Source organism: Nannobrachium achirus, assembly GCF_963921795.1.
Source record: "Nannobrachium achirus genome assembly, chromosome: 24".
Taxonomy (NCBI): domain Eukaryota; kingdom Metazoa; phylum Chordata; class Actinopteri; order Myctophiformes; family Myctophidae; genus Nannobrachium; species Nannobrachium achirus.
In genome coordinates this window covers 7,557,560-7,578,065 of record NC_137831.1, presented here as the reverse complement: position 1 = coordinate 7,578,065, position 20,506 = coordinate 7,557,560, and the positions used below count along the sequence as shown (strand labels likewise).

The 20,506-nt window shown below is 45.0% G+C and overlaps 2 protein-coding genes across 2 annotated transcripts in view; one reads left to right on the top strand and one right to left on the bottom strand.

Moving 5' to 3' along the window:
* The window catches only part of tgds (TDP-glucose 4,6-dehydratase), a 273,449-nt gene that overhangs the window by 117,527 nt on the left and 135,416 nt on the right, over window positions 1-20,506 (top strand). The gene's annotated exons all lie outside the window — the stretch shown is intronic.
* The window catches only part of ptgfrnb (prostaglandin F2 receptor inhibitor b), a gene marked incomplete at both ends in the record, with an annotated part of 142,864 nt that continues 126,797 nt past the window's right edge, over window positions 4,440-20,506 (bottom strand). Inside the window, 4 exons of the mRNA XM_080720154.1 lie at window positions 4,440-4,552; window positions 6,203-6,253; window positions 6,607-6,725; window positions 7,672-7,858. Coding sequence (XP_080576280.1) covers window positions 4,440-4,552; window positions 6,203-6,253; window positions 6,607-6,725; window positions 7,672-7,858 — 470 coding nt within the window. The remainder of the gene's footprint in view (window positions 4,553-6,202; window positions 6,254-6,606; window positions 6,726-7,671; window positions 7,859-20,506) is intronic.

Below are 20,506 nucleotides of genomic sequence, written 5' to 3'. Positions count from 1 at the left end.
TTAATGATAGTTAAGCAAATGGGCCCTTATGTTGGTTACTCTCGGAGTTAAATTAACACTGACGATAGATTGCGGGGACCCCAAAGATTAATAGGGCATCAAATGGGGGTCAGTGGGTCCTTGGTTATTAAAATGGTTGAGAATCACTGCTATGGCCGTAAGAAGAAAAAAAAGACTCTTATAAGGGTCCCTGGTGTATATTGTGAAACGGGGGTCCGTGGGCTCAATGTGTGTCAATTTGTGGGTCCGTGATGCGACGTGAGAACGCGTGACGACCCCTGGCATGAATGTCTAGCATTCGGACCACATGTCACATCACACAATGAGATGGAGTGGTGTCCCAACCAGGACGCCATGACAGGTAGGTAGGACAATCCAGGCCTGTGACCTTTCACCCCACCCCCCCTACACACACACACACTGATGTCACTGTGTGCTTTTCCAGGCAGACTCTTTAGTCCAACCAGTGGCGTCAGTTCAGCGAAAGATAAGGTATGGCAACATGACTGGTGTCTTGCCCTCGAGCGCGTGCAAGACACCAGTCATGTTGTAATACCTTAGCAACAGGCACGATGAAAAGTACATTTTATTATTTTCCCCCTGTAGCCAAGGTATGGCAGGTGCCATAGCTTGCCATACCCAATTGACGCCTCTGATTCCAACTAAAGTACACATGCACTCAAGTACACTGTACTCTCTTAACTCATTTGCTGCCATTTAACAATACCTTCGTACTCCAATCCTGCCAGACTGTCTCCATAGACTTCCATGTAATTCATAGTGCACGGATCATGCACACCCATGCCTAGATAATGCACCACGTGTGTCCACATTGCTCACAGCTTTCAAACAAAAGAATCCGAATGGAAATCCGTTCAGGCATTCATGAGATAGCAGCCACTATGTTTTACACTGTTGTGAGCTTGGAGGTCTGCTACCTGAGTTGTATGGGGGTTGTATGGGGGTTAAACAAGCAATTTCGCGATCGCTATCATGCCTACTAACGTTTTTGGGGTCCAAAAAAAAAAAAAAAAAAAATGTCAAAATGGCGGCCATTCTCGGGTTCCTCGGGCGTGGCAGGGTATGAGTTAAAGGAGGACTTCACCACTTTTCAACCTGTCTTCATATAATAGGTCCTCACTAGAATGTTCATAATAAAATTGCAAAAAAAAAGAAATTCTACTCGGTCCAAGTCTCTTAGGAGAGCTGTGGGAAGTTCAGAAATACATAGTTTTGTAACGTCATCGATGGGGAATCCAAGCTAATAGAAAATGCAGGCTTTCTATTCCTGAAAAGTTGCAATGTTAAAAGTGGAAGCTATTTGTTCTCGCGATAATAAAAATCTTTTTTTTATTTTTGAAAAATGTTGTTTAAAAAAAATCTGACACAAGACTATGGATTTCTGAACTTCCCACAGCTCTCCTAAGAGACTTCGACCGAGTAGATTTTTATTTTTTGTGCAATTTTATCATGAACATTTGTGAGGACCTATTATATGAAGACAGGTTGAAACGTGGTGAAGTCCTGCTTACAATTTTGAGGTATTTGTTACTTTACCAGAGTGTTTCCAATTTTCCTTTATACTTTATACTTATACTCCACTACAATTATTATTTAGAAACTTTATAGTTACTTACTTTGTAGATTTTGATTCAGTATTACAAAAACATAGGGTAACCACTTCAGCCATACATACAGTACATTTTGGCAATTATTTTGTTGAAAGATTCACAAACATTTGAGGACATTCTGCACAACGAGTACTCTCTACTTTTGGTACTTCAAGTTAGGGCATTAACGAAAAAGTCGACAAGTCGACTTCATCACACAAGTTGACTCCCACCAGAGAAAGTCGAAAGTTGAAGAAAAAAAAGAAGAAAAGAAACCTTTCTATTTTTCACAATTTCTGCCTCTATATATTTGACAATTTGGACAATGTTTAATTTGACATTTTAAAGGTATTAAAAAGTCCTTAAATTGTCACTTTAGAAATGTGAAGATACCCTCTATACACTTAAACATTATGTTGGTTTGTTTACAGTTGAGTGAGAAAACAACGTTGCACATTAAGTTAATCATCTGGGGACCCCCCAAAATAATTGGGGGGTCGTGTGTGATGTGATGACGTCATCAAACGATAAAGTCGACTTCAACTCAACTTATTACTGAGTCGTAGTCGACATGCAAAAATCACAAGTCGTTAATGCCCTACTTCAAGTACAGTTTGATACTATAGCAACACTTTTGTACTTTTCACGCCACCGCCCGAGACGTCGTCTGCGATGACGTCAGCGTCCCAGGAGAAAGCAACACGTGCAGGATCGAACTTAACCGACGGCGAGTTCTGACGTGCAAATCTCTGACTATTATACTCTAGCGTTCACGTATACTTTTCATTTTTTTACAAAAACAGGCGCACACACACACACACACACACACACACACGCACACACACACACACACACACACACACACACACACACACAAGCCAAAAAAAGGGGGGATAACGGGAATACACTTTTGAAAACAAGCAAGAAAATGAGTAGTGCTTGATGACACCACCTTTTGAGGCTGATCAAGGATCGATGTGGCTTTTTAACCGCACAAACCCTTAGCGTCCCTATATCGTGGCCGTGTCGTAAACCGGGCACACTTCGAGCGAAAGCAGACGATCTGCCAGCTCACAGCGCGTCGCATATCCGTCGACTATTTCCGCTATTCGCCGCAACGACAGTAGTATAAAAAAGGGTTAAAGTGGTTAACTCAAGGGCACGTTGAAATCAAAGCACATTGTCCGTTTCGGAAAGGTACTGTAGGAAAACTGGGCATTTCTTTAGTGGTAGTGCAAAAACTCTCACATCACCGCATTCGAGGAGCACCGGCGATTCCCGTGAGTTCCTGTCGCAACGACGCAAACTCCACCGTTCGCGTCCACTCCGCGGCCATGTCGCCTCCAGGGGGCACAGTTTGTTTGAGAGCTCTTTGCTCCAGTCGGGGCGACAATCCCACACAGGAAGTATAAAGTGAAACGCCACTGTCACCTGTGCCCCTGACCTCTGCTGGCGCGGCGGCGGCATTGAAAACCCATCACGGCGGTTGTGACAATGACGTAAGATTCAGGATTTCAGAAGATATGGTACAGTCTATGGAACCCCGCTCTCACGTCACTATTTTGCATCCCTCTGTTAATACAATAGACGTGCATGCTCGCCGTGGGGGAGGGATGCAAAATAGCAATGATGAGGGGGCTGATGGTGATGATGAGGGGGCTTAGCAATCCAAGCCCTCTTGTGCATCTCATCTGACGAGTCCATTGGCAATAATCCTCCTCTCTTCTGTGACCGAACATCCGGCGGACCAGGGACCCCTCTCAGGGGTGTTCCAAATGGACCCTTAATGGGTCTGTAACTCTTGACTCTGTAAGAGTCCATTTGGTTTCCACTCGTAAGCTGTCAAAGAGTTACTGCGGGGCCCTCGAACGTTAGCGGGTTAAGTCCCTTGGCGAGTTATCTGGTGGAGTTCATTCTGTGACCGGCATTGTGTCCTTAAATATACTCTAGTATTAACATCACATCTCAGTCCAGGAACTGGTAGGGCAGTGGTCACGTTTCAGGGGGGAGGGGGGAGGAGGGCACACGTTAGTAGGCGTCACCCTAAAGTAATTGAAATCAAATAGAGAGCCGTGATCTTAACAGATTACGACCACAAAGTGTCTGTCACTTCTTCGTGAAGGAAGTCACGGACGTCGTTCTTGGCACAGAGTCGTCGTCGTTTCTGAGGGCGGGGGAGGGGGGAGAGGGGGGGAGGGGGAGCTCCGCAGAGCCCCCGGGAATTCAGGAAAGAGTTAAAGTCCCAGACAGGGTCTCTTTTTTTCCTCTATGGTTTGCGTTAAAAAATAAAAAATCTCCCCCAGCCCCTTCACTGACGTGTTATAAGACCCCCATCCCACCCCCCCCATTTTACCCATTTAGGCCTAGAATTATTGAATGCTTTAACCAGTGAAAAATAGCAGATATACATGCTCACAGCGCGGCACCGAGTGCCTCGCTGTGAGCTTGAAAAGGACCTTTTCTTTGACGATGGCTGGCCAAATTGCTGACATAGAAACATAGGGTTTTTCAAAATAGCAGATCTACAAGCTCGGTGCCGCGCTGTGAGCTTGTATATCTGCTATTTTTCAATAGTTAAAGCATAACATATTGATACACAATAATGTGTACCCCGTTCTAAATGGGTTTAAAAAAAAAAAACTACTAGTACTCCCATCGCCCGTTGGCCGGGAAGGACTTGGCGTCCCAGAAGTCGTCTGCTGGCGCGTGGTGGTGGTGTATGGTGTGGTTATGGTGCGTGTTGTGCCCGCTGTGTCTGGTGAGCGTGTGGCGCGGCCCGCCGTGCGCTGCTGTGGCGGGCGTGCTGCGCGCGGCGGGCGAGGCTCGCTGTCAGTCCATCTCCAGGTCCATGAGCTTGTTGCGGGAGCGCGGTGTGTGCGTGGTGTTGCGACAGCAGCACTGAGCGCACACCAGGCCCAGGATGAGGGAGAACAGGCCCACTCCTGAAACACACACACAGGGACGCGCAGAGAATGTTAGTAGTAATAGTAATAATAGTTACCTACTCCTCCCGCAGGGGAAATTCAGTATTTTACCTAACCCTAACACAGGATGAGCGAGAACAGGCCCACTCCTGAAACACACACACAGGGACGTGCAGAGAATGTTCAGTTCAGTTCATTTTATTTTTGTGTGTGTCTTTGTGTGACTTTGTGTGACTTTGACCCCTAAGGACCTTCCAGGGAGAGTGCTCATGTGCGTCTTGCGGTGACACGCTCCCTAGTTTTTCTTCTTCTCTGAGCTGCTTTTTTTTGTTTGTTTTTTTCGCACTGATTCTTGACTTTGCACTATTAGGTTGTGTTGGTAGTTTCTGCTTTGTTTAACAATGACAGTGAGATACTTGTTGCACTAACTAGCATTGACTGCTACGGTCTCTTTTTGTAAGACACTTTATGTATATATATTATTTGCCCCCTCTATTGATGCACCTTCTCTTTATTGGTACTGTACTGCTCTTTTTTCCTCTTATCTATCTATTTTTTCTTACTTCTCTGTAACTTTGTAAATAACTGTATACTGCTATGCTACAACTGGACAACTGAATTTCCCCCTTGGGATAATAAAGGTATCTATCTATCTATCTATATATGTGCATCTGAACATAGCATAGTCTCTAGAGATAATGAATAAATATAGAAAGAGTTCAAGAGTTCGTTTGACATGATGATTAAGTGTCCAAGGTGCCAAAAAAGGAGTAGGGAGAAGCATGCTGCTTATCGAGCCCTACCCCTGGCTCATTCTCATAACAAAAGGTAATAAATATTAAGAAAAAGATAAGAAATAGTAAGAAATACAATATTTTTTGTTCTTTTACACCTACGTACTGTATACAGCATGTACTCCCGCATATTTGATCCTCACTCTCTCTCACACGCACAACTCACTCTCTTGCATGTGAGAGTCAAGAATGTTAGAGAGGCAGGGGCTGAAATTCCCAAAAGGGCCTTTTGGTGAAAATATTGCGCTGCGACGCGTTGTGGGCTTGGAGGGTCTGCTATTTTCCGGAGCTTGATACCACACTGAATTAAGCATAATAAAGTCAATACTGGAGATGTGGTCGGAACGGCATGGATTTCTACACAGTGAGGGCAATTCTTTCAACATAAGATGCTGCATTCAAGTTCAGGAGAGTTTGGACAAGGCAATTCTCTTGAATGCTGCCTTCAGATATGTTATGGAAAGAGGGGCATTTGCTTTTGTTCCAGCATAGTAAAAACTGCATTCACTATAGCTCTGCTTGTCTTTGATCCAAAGCCTTGGATCTGCTTCTGCAGCTGTCTCCTCCACCCCAGCCTCCACCTTTTGATCAGTCTGGCAAAGACTCAAATACTTGTGATTTTTTTGTCTGCTGATTCAAGCTCATTTTCAATGTATTGCTATTGTACTACTATTGAGTGTTTTGCTTAGCCTTCCCTGATTTTGCTTACTAAATCTACTGTACATTTAATTGACTAAAGACTTATGATATTTATCATATTTTTAAACATAATACAATGGAATGTAAAATGTATAACTCATTTGGAAAGTAACAGAATTACACATCATCACATCTCATTTATTATCAGATAAAAAAACAATGAACTGTTTGTTACCTAGCGACGCACACGTTCCATATAATAGAGGCAGCTTCAGAGAGTCCCATACTGTGAGAGAGAGAGAGAGAGAGAGAGAGAGAGAGAGAGAGAGAGAGAGAGAGAGAGAGAGAGAGAGAGAGAGAGAGAGAGAGAGAGAGCATGAGTATGAATGAGAGACAGAGAGAGAGAGAGAGAGAGAGAGAGAGAGAGAGAGAGAGAGAAACATACACATAGGTATTATTTACTTTACTTGAGTATTTCCAATTTTCAAAACTTTGACTCCGCACAGTCAAATATTATACTTTTACTCCACTAATTATTTGTAATTAAACACACACACACACACACGCACACGCGCACGCACGCACGCACGCACGCACGCACGCACACACGCACGCACGCACACACACACCCTTACTGACCTGCGAATCGTACGGTGAGGAATATGGGCGTGGAGGACAGCTCTGCAGCCTGCGTCCAGGCTCCAGTGGAAGAGGACAGGTACCAGGGCGTGGCTATGCAGTGGTACTCCCCACTGTCACTGTATGGAGACACACACAATAATACAACACACTGTCACTGTATGCAGTGGTACTCCCCACTGTCACTGTATGGAGACACACACAACAATACAACACTGTCACTGTATGCAGTGGTACTCCCCACTGTCACTGTAGAGACACACACAACAATACAACACTGTCACTGTATGCAGTGGTACTCCCCACTGTCACTGTGGAGACACACACAACAATACAACACTGTCACTGTATGCAGTGGTACTCCCCACTGTCACTGTAGAGACACACACAACAATACAACACTGTCACTGTATGCAGTGGTACTCCCCACTGTCACTGTAGAGACACACACAACAATACAACACTGTCACTGTATGCAGTGGTACTCCCCACTGTCACTGTGGAGACACAATACAACAATACAACACTGTCACTGTATGCAGTGGTACTCTCCACTGTCACTATGGAGACACACACAACAATACAACACTGTCACTGTATGCAGTGGTACTCCCCACTGTCACTATGGAGACACACACAACAATACAACACTGTCACTGTATGCAGTGGTACTCCCCACTGTCACTATGGAGACACAATACAACACTGTCACTGTATGCAGTGGTACTCCCCACTGTCACTATGGAGACACACACAACAATACAACACTGTCACTGTATGCAGTGGTACTCCCCACTGTCACTGTATGGAGACACAATACAATACTGTCACTGTATGGAGACACAATACAACACACTAGTTGCGTTTCCATAAAGCTTATTCGAAAATAGGAAGCGAATTGTGAGAAATTCTAAAAAAGAAAAAGTAAATTTAGCCTGTTTCCATCCAATGATGAAATGCGATTCTTGGGATTTTCACCACTGTTTGGAAATGTAATTGAGCTATGTAGCTAAGCTACTTGCAGCTGGCTAGTGCCCATCACTGCACACACACACACACACCAACCTGTCCTGTGTTCCGTGGATGTTCAGTACGTAGGTGTGTGTGTCTCGTCGCTCCACCGACAGGTCGCTGGACGAGTTCCGCCCCTCCTTCCGCACCACGCCGAAACGATCCACGCTGACCAGCTGGGTCAGCGAGTCCCCGCCCCGCAGCTTAGTGAAGAACCAGGTCACCTCATAGGCCAGGTCATCTGGAGAGAGAGAGAGAGAGAGAGAGAGAGAGAGAGAGAGAGAGACACACAGAGAGAGAGTTTGTTAGCATTAGGGTTGCACCATCGTTATATTCAGTTCAAAACCTATATTTATTCTCTAAAGACATTCAGGTTGCCATCATTTGCAGTGTCGCCGAGATACACCAAAGTACAAATTTCATTTTCACATCGATATTTACATCGTTCTGATAAACAAACAAACAAAACAGAAACTTTCCCCTAAAAAATCTATATGGTATTTAAAGGTGAACGTGTCATCAAGCCATTTTCCAAGGTACTGTGTATAAAAGTACTTGCCATCAGCAAATAAAGTTGACATAAAGCCAATATTCATCTGTTGATAAGCATACATTCTGCGCTGGCTATGTTGGTGTATTGGTTAGATCTGCGATTTTTGAAAATGTGTGCAAGTCTTTGAATATCTTTGACCTGATCTTTAACCCGACGTCTAAATCCTTCCTCTAAATCAGTGGTTCTCAAACCTTTTCATGTCAAGGACCCCAAAATTACATTTATTTGGCCGCAGACCCCCCCATCTAAAAATATGTTGTTCCAGGGACCCCCCCCAGAAGCAGAGATTTGAGTTACACAATTATTAACTTGTTGTGTCTGTGTATACATAGTGGTGTGACTTGTTTTATATTTTATGTATTGTCATAGCAATAAAGCATTATGAAATTTAAATTTAAATTGAGAGAGAGCGAGAGAGAGAGAGACACACTCACAGACAGAGAAACAGAGAGGTTAGTTATACAATTGTACATTTGTCCAATTAATATGCATTGTGATATAAAGTAGAGCTAACTTCACAGCACAACAAAGTCCTTGACCCATTTATGTTAGCACACATAATTGTAGAGCTTGGCTTAGCGTGTGTGTGTGCGTGTGTGTGCGCGCGCGCATGTGATTGTAGGCTGCTAAAATTAATAAGACAAACCAATAGGAATAAGTCAGTAGTTTAATGATAAAGGCATGTGCTGAATCAAATCAAATCAACTCTAATATACTGACACCATCACGTGTGTGTGTGTGTGTGTGTGTGTGTGTGCGTGTGTGTGTGTGTGTGTGTGTGTGCGTGCGCCTGAGAGAATATGACTGAGAATGTGAAAGCAAGAGGAGAGAGAAAGAAAGACATTTAACACAATACTGTAATAAATAGACAATGTGATGCTAGTGAGAGAGAGAGAGAGAGAGAGAGAGAGAGAGAGAGAGAGAGAGAGAGAGAGAGAGAGAGAGAGAGAGAGAGAGAGAGAGAGAGAGAGAGAGAGAGAGAGAAACCCCTGCTGGGATAAAAGATGCTCTAACTACTACTCATTATGCTGTCAGAGAGAGAACGACTATTAGCACCGCGCACGCACGCACGCACATGTTGGTGCTTGATCATTCTCTGCTGTTTGATGAAAGAATAGGAGGATGGAAGGCAGAACTGGTGCACTCATCATGGCCATATATGGCCTTCCTGTGCGCCAGCAGAGCGCACGAGCACTGCGGTCGGTGGTGGGTATGTGACGACACTTGTCGGTTGGTGGTGAGGTCTCTGTGACCTCACATCTAGAGCGAAGGTTATTTATACTAGTAAGACGCCTCAGGGCGACATGCGATCTTGCAAATCAGTGATTTATATCGGACCAGTTACCCATATATCGTCGTTGTCAGGTGAAAACCTTGTATGTCCAAAACACTTTGTATTTATCATTTAAAAAATTTACTAAACTAGTGAAAACAGCAGATCTACAAGCACACAACGCCTCGCGGGTGCGAGGCGTTGTGTGCTTGTAGATCAGCTGTTTTCACTACTTTTGTGCGATGGCCTTGTGTGATGAAGCAATGCTTTACTTTGCGACAAAATGTACAAATTTGAAACTTGGAGATACGAGGTTTCTGCCCAACAGTGACGATATGGAGATCCATGCACTGTATATAGTAGATCCCTTTTATGCCCATACATTGAGATCCCTGTCTGAACCAGCCGCACACATATGGGCTGTCTTCCTCCAATGATATATGGGCATTCCCATATGAAGTCCTGTTAAATATGTGCTTAATATTGATAACATCAGGGATCTCCATATAAAAAGGATTCTGTTAGAGTGGTTGCCACGACATCACAACATACAATATATTTTATGCCCATACATGGAGATCCCTATCTGAACCAGCCTCACAGATAGGGGCCAGGTCTTGGCCATCTGGCCAGTGATATATATCGATGACATCAGGGATCCTTCATATATGGGCATAAAAGGGATTCTGGGGAATACCCATAGATGGACTTTTACATACTGTAGGTGATGTCACCTATAGTGATGTGTCAAGGGAACCAACCCATAGACTGTAAAAATGTGTACACACACAGCTTCACTGAGACAAGCTGTGACATTTCTCACAGTAAACTGAAGAGTATTGAAGAAGAAGAGAAGAGAAGAGAAGTGAAGAGAAGAGAAGAGAAGAGAAGAGAAGAGAAGAGAAGAGAAGAGGAGAGGAGAGGAGAGGAGATAGAGAAGAGAAGAGAAGAGAAGAGAAGAGGAGAGGAGAGGAGAGGAGAGGAGAGGAGAGGAGAGGAGAGGAGAGGAGAGGAGAGGAGAGGAGAGGAGAGGAGAGGAGATAGAGAAGAGAAGAGAAGAGAAGAGAAGAGAAGAGAAGAGAAGAGAAGAGAAGAGAAGAGAAGAGAAGAGAAGAGAAGAGGAGAGAAGAGAAGAGAAGAGAAGGATGGCATTGAGAGGAAAAGACAGAAATAGAGGAGTGTACTTACTGACCCGGAAGAGAGGACAGTGTCGCTTCTGATCTCCTCTCATCTTCTCCTTTCATCCCCCCTTCCCTCCCCCTACCCCTCCCCCCCTCCCTCCCTCTCCCTCCCTCTACTGTTTTAAATATTTAAGTGCTGCGTGTTTCTCTGACGACTGGCACGCTGCTTAAACCACTACTGACACCACACTCTCAAACCGCATCCCGAGCCGTGGAACACGTTGTGAGCATTGGCATGTAGAGAGTCTCCATTTTAGTCCAGTTATAGAGGGTCTTATAGAGCTGTGGTTCTCAACCTTTTCAGGCTGCGACCTCCAAAATAATCATATTGTAACTGGGGACCCCCCCCACTCCCCACCCTGACGAGCACTAAGAGTTGAGGCATTACATTTTGTAAAACACGGTTCTATTGTGAAAATAGCATTTAGATCAGCTATTTTCACAATTTCTGCCTCTAATATTTGACAATTTGGACAATGTTTAACATTTTAGAGGTATTAAAAAGTCCTTAAATTGTCACTTTAGAAATGTGCACATAGGCTACCCTCTATACACTTAAACTTTATGTTGGTTTGTTTACTGGTGAGTGAGAAAACAATGTTGCACATTAAGCTAATCATCTGGGACCCCCCCCCCCCCCCCAAAAAAAAATAATGTTAATGTTGAGAACCACTGTTATAGAGGGACTTCACCGAACTAGGGATTTTAGAAGAGGGGGAAAGCAGAGCGGAGAGACCAACACCAGGCTACATGGAGGGTGATGATGATGACGATGATGGTGATGAAGACAGGATGGGACATGTCAAGGGAAAGGTCATGGAGTGGTGGAAAAAAGTACTCAAAATGTTTTACTTAAGTAAAAGTATCAATACTGCAATGTAGAAATACTCTGTTGAAGTAAAAGTAAGTAAAAGTCTGGAAGTAGCTGTAGAAAGTACTCATTATGCAAAATTCTTTGAAAATAGCAGATCTACAAGCTCACAATGCGTCACACCACACCGCACCGCGACACATTGCCATTTTCAAATGGCCGAAATGTGCTAGTAACTAAAGTTTTCAAATGAATGAAGAAGTAAAAGTACTGGTAATTGGAGACACTCCACTGAGGTCAGGGAGTGTGTCTGTGGACTGGAAGCGCTCTGTCCAAACCAGGGAGCGGACACTCGGACAGGAACTGACAAGGGGGGAGAGAGAGAGAGGGTCCACTGACCAGACCGAAAATAGATGACCAACGAGCTCAAAACGTGTCGCTGCGACCATAGACTGTAAAAAAAATATGGACAGTGGAAAGCCACTGGTTTCTATGCTGCGCAAATGAAGCTTTTTTGGCCGTTGTATGGGTGACGCCATCATTGTAGAAATAAACGCTCATTGGTAGAAATGGTACCATCTCGAATGCTATTGGCTGCCAACGGTCAGGTGCAACCGCAGGGATACATGGGACATTGTCTTGAGCTTGTTGAAAATAAACACACAGAGAAGAACCATCACAAGCCTATGATCGCAAGCCCCTCCTACAGCATACCCTGCTTTAACATCAAATACAACTTAAATTGGACCATATTTTTACAAAACGCATATCATGGTGATTGAAACAAGGCTTTAAAGTAGCGACAGGAACTATACAGTATTTATGACAATGTTTATTAAGGTAAGAAAATCAAATGTAAAAGTTTGGGGGAATAGAATGGAATCCTATGGAGAACATGTTGCTTCTGGTGCCAGAACAGCGCAACTAGCAGCCAATCATAGGAACTTTTAGTTCTGTGTTTGATTCATTTTAAATCGGGACAACTGCACCCCTGGCTGCGACATTTTGGGGGTCCTTGACACGAAAACGTTTGAGAACTACTGATTTAGAAGACATTTGTTGAGTTAAAGGGTTTTAGAAGTGCAAAGACTCAAACTGTCTCATTGTTTTAGGAAGTTTTACTGGGTACTGTAGGCGTGTGTGTGTGTGTGTGTGTGTGTGTGTGTGTGTGTGTGTGTGTGTGTGTGTGTGTGTGTGTGTGTGTGTGTGTGTGTGTGTGCATGTGCAGTTATTGGCCGATAGAAGTGTGTCTATGTGTGGAAGAAGGTAATAACAGTAAAAAGTCTGTCTGTGGAAATGAAGGCAATCTGATTGGATTTGCCTGCATTAATCCCTGGAGGACACTTCCTCTCACACACACCACACACACACACACACACACACACACACACACCACACACACACACACACACACACACACACACACACACACACACACACACACACACACACACACACACACACACACACACACACACACACACACACACACACACACACAGAAAGAAACAGAGTGAAGAAAACACCAGCAGCGCTCCTAATGAAACTGCGTGTGTGTGTGTGTGTGTGTGTGTGTGTGTGTGTGTGTGTGTGTGTGTGTGTGTGTGTGTGTGTGTGTGTGTGTGTGTGTGTGTGTGTGTGTGCGTGCGTGCGTGCGTGCGTGCGTGCGTGTGTGTTCTCTCTGCCTCATAAAGCAGGCCTCCGCCTCCTGTTTCCAAGGCATACTAAACACTGCAGACAGCAGACAGTGTGAGATAGTTGTGATAGAAACAGAGACAGAGAGAGTATGACAGCTCCAACATGCTCTGTGTCTCTCACACACAGGAACTTACTGGGAAAAAAACCCACAACCAACAAATACTTTTATCCTATATCAGGGGTCTTCAACGGTTTCAGGCCAAGGACCCCTTAGCTGAGAGAGAGATGAAGCAGGGACCCCCACAACCTTCTCATAGATTCCATATAGTTTCCTCGTTTGACAGCACAATCATCAGTGTGTTTTGGATTCATGTCAGTTTGTGTTTTCAGATATGTAACCCCTTGAACCGTCAAAACGTAATAAACTTGACCTTTCACTCTGTACTTAGTCGGCTCTTTTTCCCCTCGATCTACAAGCTCACAAGGCGTTGTGAGCTTGTAGATCTGCTATTTTTGGCTAAAGTTCTCTGAATATGGACGCTGGGGTTCAAGTGGTTACGTTTCTGTAGTAACTCTGAGGACCCTAGGGGTCCCGGGATCCCTGTTGAAGACCCCTGTCCTAAAGCAGTTATTCTCAACCAACCCCCAAAAGAATCCTATTTGAACTGGGGACCCACCAAATAATCACATAACTGGGGACCCCCACCCACATCCTGACAAGCACTCGAAATTGTAGGCATTACACTGTGTTTGACTGATTATTAAATATTGTGAAAATCCTGGATCAATTGTGTTCGTGTCAAAGTTGATGCTTCTCGGTTATTCGATTAACCATGAGCAAGATTAAATCTACAAAGCTCGATCTACAATGTCTAAACATAGTTGCATATCAGTTTGCATATCAGTGTCCAGTTGACACACAAAGCAAAAACCAGATCTGAAATATATCCAATACATCTTTTCACATGGACTACTAAGCTCGGAGATGGTTGTATTGTTATCTACTGCAGTGGTGCTCAACCTTTTCAGTCCACGACCCCCAAAATAATCATATTTTAACTGGGGACCCCCACCACCACCAGCCTGACAAGCACTAAGCGTTACATTTTTTTTTTAAAGATTTGTTTTTGGTCTTTGCCTTTATTGGATAGGACAGTAGACTGACAGGAAATGGGGGAGACAAAGGGAGTGACACGCGGCAAAGGTCGCCCGGATCGGGAATCGAACCGGCAACGCCGACAGGCATTGATGCCGAAATGGCAATGCCTATATGGTATGCGCCAGGTCCACTAGGCCACCAGGCGCCCCGAAGCGTTACATTTTGCATAACATGGTTCTATTGTGAAAATGGCAGATCTAGCTAGATCAGCTATTTTCCCTATTTCTGCCTCTAATATTTGACAAGTTGGCCAATGTTTAATTTGTCATTTTAGAGGTGTTAAAAAGTCCTTAAATCGACACTTTAGAAATGTGCAGATACCCTCTGTACACTTAAACTTTACGTTGGTTTGGTTACTGTTGAGTGAGAAAACAATGTTGCACATGAAGTTAATCATCTGGGAACCCGACCCACAGGTTGAGAACCACTGATCTACTGCTGTGTTGCTCAACATTTTTCAGCTCAGGTCATCCCTGTAAATATCCTTTTCATCAAACAACAGATCTACAAGCTCACAGTGAGCTTGGTGAAGAGGTTTGCAGTAGATGGAAGAAGAACGCACCAAGTACAGGTGAGCAACTCAGTTCCGTTTTGTAAGTGGTTCAACTGAAGTGATAATGATGAATTCCAATAATTGGACCCCTTTATAATTGGACACCCCTGGACTGGCATCACAGCACCCTAGGGTGCCAGGGCCCCCACTTTGAGAAACCCTGATCTACTGTCCCTAAATGAACCACTAAACGCTTCCACGCGGTGCAGAGATTGAAAAAAAAAATGGGACAATTCCGCAGAACTCATCTTATAAGTTCTGTTGCTCCGCACGCTTCCTCTTTGCTTGTTAACAGGAAAACTTAATGGGCTGAAGATTATCACCCTGCGTGCTGCCATTTAGGTCTCTCTGCAGGCCCACCACCCCACAAAACACAAGACACAATCCCAGTTAACAGCATGGTGCACGGCACGCACCTCATTGATTTTAAATGATTAATTTCGTGTCATTTAGGATTGACAAGGGGAAGCCACCCGAACTACGTGATTTTGATCTTCTCACTCTCTCTCTACTTTATCTTTGTCATTTTTTTTTGAGCGGTGGTCACACCGTCTCCATAGCGTGGCTGTGTGTGTATCCGTGTATGTATGTATGTATGTATGTATGTGTGTCTGTATGTAGTCTGAGTGTATGTAGCCTGCAATACCTTTTCTGACCACACATGTTAAGGGAGGGGCACTGTTGTTCAGGTCAGTCACACTCACACTCACATTCACACACACACACACACGCACACACGCACGCACGCACGCACACAGCCTCCACCGCTCAGTTCACACAAGTGTGATTTTTTTTTTTACTTTCTGGCACCTCTGTTCCAGATGTCTGTTGTGTTGGGTTCTGACAACACCCTCTCGTTCTAGAGTAGTTGGTTCTCAAGGTGTGGGGACATGTGGGGACTGGGACATGTGGGGACATGTGGGGACTGGGACATGTGGGGACTGGGGACATGTGGGGACTGGGACATGTGGGGATTGTTTGGGGGTCCCCAAATGATTTGTGTAACATTAAAGGACAACTTTGTTTTTTTTACAACAAGTGTAATTAGAGAAAAGAAAAGATGAGTGTTAAAATGTTTTCATTTACTGCTTTCTATTGTTTTAGCGATTTTAGTATTTTGATTCCAGTGGGTGTGGGCATACGTACAAGTGGCTAAATATGTATTTTTAGACACAATAAGCTGGCAATTTCTTTGTTACTATTTACACCAGCCCCCATAAGTCACATCTGACCATGAAAGATTGCGGTGCATCTTGGGAATGGGCTTATTGTGTCTAAAAAGAAATGTGAAGCCACTTGCATGCATGCCCCCAATCAACTAAAAACCTTTCTGTTTTCCGCTGCCTTTGATTGAGTATCCTAATGTCTCAGCTCCCTGGCCAACAGAACATATCATTTTGGGGGTCCCTGGCCAATAGGACATATCATTTTGGGGGTCCGTGGCATGAAAATGTTTGAGAACTAGAAGGTTCTTGAAAGTTGCTAGTATGGTTGCATTGACGCGAGGAATCCACTGGGAAATGAATTCCGTCTTAAGTTAACAGGGTCAGTTTGCTGGCAAAAGATTCTCTGACCTATTAGAACAATAGTGTTCCTATAGCCCTGCACTGCCTGCTGCTTTAATTTACAGTCACTGACTGCTACACAAGCACTCCACCAGCTCCTGTGGACAAGGGAAGATCGACTGCATCCATCTACTCTCTCTCTCTCTCTCTGCTCCCCCTCCACTCTCTGTCTCTCTGTCTCCAGGGTTGCCATGTCTGCTTATTGTGAGCTCGCTGAAAGCGAGAACACGCATGTCATCCTCAAGGTTATTCTCTTCAAAACTGTCTGACAGTACAAAGGCAGGACCTTTAGCCAATGAGGGAGCAGTGTTCTTGGTGACATCATCACCAACAAGTGATATTAATAAAACCAACACCCACATAAAATCTTTTGAGGTTTTTGAAATATTTAACTTTAAGCATCCAATGCTCATTTCCAATGGGAAATGAGTGTGGAGAGAGGAAGAGAGCCCATATATGGTGTTCCATGTTGGAGTGCCCGTTGGGTAGATCTTTATGCCCATTTATGGTGTTCCATGTTGGAGTGCCCATTGGGTAGACATTTATGCCCATATATGGTGTTCCATGTTGGAGTGCCCATTGGGTAGATATTTATGCCCATATATGGTGTTCCATGTTGTTCCAATCTATCAAGAAGCTACCATGAGGAGTTGAGGAAGAAGCTCGAGGTACCACAACATCCTTCATCTATTGAGGAGCAATGGAGCCTGTTCTCCCGTGCCATCACTGAGACTGCAGAGTTTTAGGCAGAAGAAGGGGTACCAACAAAGAACGATGGATATCAGATAGGACCTGGAAGCTAATTGATGAAAGGAAGATGGCAAAGGTAAAAAGAGAACAGAAAAGGAGGCTCCGGAGTTGGAGGATGGAAGATGAGGAGTACAGGCGCCTGGACAGGGAAGTAAAGAAGAGCTGCAGAAACGACAAACGGAGGTGGCTAGAGGAGAAAGCAAGAGAGGCACAAGAGGCAGCAGAGAAAAACAACACGAAAACACTATACAGGATCGTGCGGGAGCTAACCAGCTCCAGGAGCAGCTCCGGTGTGCCAATCAAGAGCAGGGATGGCAGGGTGCTTCTAAGCGATGAAGAACAGGAGGCGAGGTGGGTGGAACACTTCAGGGAGGTTCTTAATCAGCCAACGCCTTCCACGCTCTTCTGTCTTGACCAGGAAACACCTGCTCCAACTCTGAACGTTACTTCAGATGAGATTACCGAAACCGAGGTTGCCAGAGCAATCAAAAGCCTCAAGAACAACAAGGCACCGGGACTCGACGAGGTAACTGCCGAGTTGTTGAAGCACGGCCAGGAGGTCGTTGTGGAGACCCTCACCCGCCTGTTCAACCAGATTTGGCATGCGGAAGAGGTTCCTGCCGACTGGAGATGTGGAGTTATCGTGACGCTGCCCAAGAAGGGAAACCTCGCAGACTGCAACAACTGGCGGGGCATCACACTGCTGTCTATCCCTGGCAAGGTATTCTGCAGTGTGCTGCTCCAACGCCTAAAAGACGAGGTTGATACCATCTTAAGGAAGGTCCTGCTCCGAACAAATCTTCACTCTCCGTAACATCATAGAACAGTGCCAAGAACTCCAAACATCCCTCATGATCAATTACATCGATTTCAAGAAAGCTTTCGACAGCATCCACCGGGAATCACTGTGGCAGATAGTCCAGCTATATGGTGTACCAAGTAAGTACGTCAAGATCTTCAGGGCCCTGTACCACAACTCCACTTGCCGAGTGAAAACCATCAATGGCACAACCGATGACTTTGACATTGTGACCGGTGCAGGGATGCATCCTGTCACCCTTGCTCTTCATTACTGTCATTGACTTTGTGATGAGGAAGACCATCACCGGGGCAAACTTCGGCATCAAGTGGGGAGGGGGCAGATTGGCCGACCTGGATTTTGCGGACGACCTGGCCTTGTTTAGCCATACCCATCATGCACTCCAGGAGATGACCAACAACTTGCACGAGCACGGAGAAAAAGTCGGTTTACGCATAAGCCAAGAGAAGACCAAGGCCATGATCGTTGGACACGACCAACATCTGCCACCACTCACTTTAGGCGAACGTGACATAGAGTACGTTGAGAACTTCACGTATCTCGGGAGAAATATCTCAAATACCGGAGACGCAGAGAAGGACGTACGGACCAGAATCGGAAAAGTGGCTGGAGTATTCCAACGGCTCAGAAACATTTGGTTGTCCAAGGCCATCACTACGTCCACAAAACTGCGACTCTACATGTCTGTGGTTATCCCTACAGTGACCTACGCGTGTGAGACGTGGATGAAGACAGCCAGCATCACCAACAAGCTGGATGTCTTCCACCGACGATGCCTCAGATACATCTTAAGGATCTCATGGAGAGACCACATCACCAATGAGGAGGTGATGAGAAGGGCAGGTGTGGCACCACTGTCTGAAATTGTTTCCGACAGGAGAAGGAGATTGGCTGGACACGTACTCCGTCTGCCAAGACAGAGACCAGCAAGTGTGGCTATGGACTGGATGCCAGAAGGTGGAAAGAGGAAGAGAGGAAGGCCAAAAAGGACGTGGAGACAGACAGCCAAGGAAGATCTGAGCGAGATGGGAGTCAGCTGGCATGGAGCACGAAGGGTCGCAAGGGACCGGAGTAAATGGAGGGGACTCGTCGCCCAATGTTCCAATAGGAACGGGAGGAACTAAGTCTAAGTCTAAGTAAGTATGTTGGAGTGCCCGTTGGGCAGATCTTTATGCCCATATATGGTGTTCCATGTTGGAGTGCCCGTTGGGCAGATCTTTATGCCCATATATGGTGTTCCATGTTGGAGTGCTCGTAGGGCAGATCTTTATGCCCATACATGGTATTCCATGCGAGCCCACACTGTTTCGTAGGAACATTATTTCTAGTTATAAGTGACTTTGGGTATGTAGGTACCGTATGTTGATGTCTGTGTGTGTTTAAGCCCGTTGCCCAATCAGGGACCATCATTTTTGGCAACATCATCACTAACAGCCAATGAGGGACCAGCATTCCTGGTGATGTCAGTGGTGAGCGCACCTCATGGCGAGCTCTGCTGGCGCACAAGTAGTACATAAATGGCCTTCTTGTGCACAAAGCGCAAGTTGGCACCTTGACAGAGTGCAGTTCTTGTTTTTAAATAGCCGACATATTATAGCTTTTAACCCTCTAGTCTATAGCTTATATGCCCTATATATGTAGTCGCTTCTTTCGGGTCTCGTTTTGTACTTGTTTTATTGGTAGAACCGGTCGCTTATTTCTCTCGCAAAATCTGGCAACTCTTCAACACCCCTCTGTGTGTCTGTCCTCTCCAACAGCACTTTGTTCCAGGGACGTGCAGAGAATGTTAGAGAGGCAGGCGCTGGAATTTCCAAAAGGGCCTTTTGGTGGAAGCCCACTGAAAATAGCCGACCTCCAAGCTCACAACGCGTTGTGAGCTTGGAGGTCGGCTATTTTCAGTGTGTGAAACCACCCTGAACTAAGAAGCATAAGCAAGTCAATACTGGAGATGTGACGTAATAGATTTCTTCATGGATTTCTACACAGAGAGGGCAATTCTTTCAACATAAGATGCTGCATTCAAGTTCAGGAGAGTCTGAACAAGGCGATTCTATTGAATGCTGCCTCCAGGTATGGCATGGAAAGAGAGGGCATTTTAAATTTTTTTCACCATAGTGAAAACTGCATTCATGATCTGGAGAGGTCACTTTTTACAGAGGGATAGCAGGGGCTCAAGTCCCCTTTGATGTCTATGTGTGCACGTGCCTGCTTTGTTCACATTCATCCTCTCTCTCTCTCTCTCTCTCTCTCTCTCTTTCTCTCATTTAGATGAGTCTTTGCATTCTGTTCCCACTTCACTCTCTCTCTCTCTCAATCCACTCTCTTTATTGCCGTCTATTCACTCCCACTGCTCTCCTCTCCCTCCATCTATTAAGCTCCCCTCTCCCCACTTTTCTTTCCTGTTTACTACGCCCTTCTCTCTCTCTCTCCCTCTCTCTCTCTCTCTCTCTCTCTCTGACTAATGGAGCATAAGATGGACTAATTAACGGCTGCCTGTCGGCCCTGCAAAGACAGCTGGGTAATTTGGTAGAGGAGAGGAGAGGAGCAGCCATGTGCACACATAGACATGAAAGGGGGCTTGAGCCC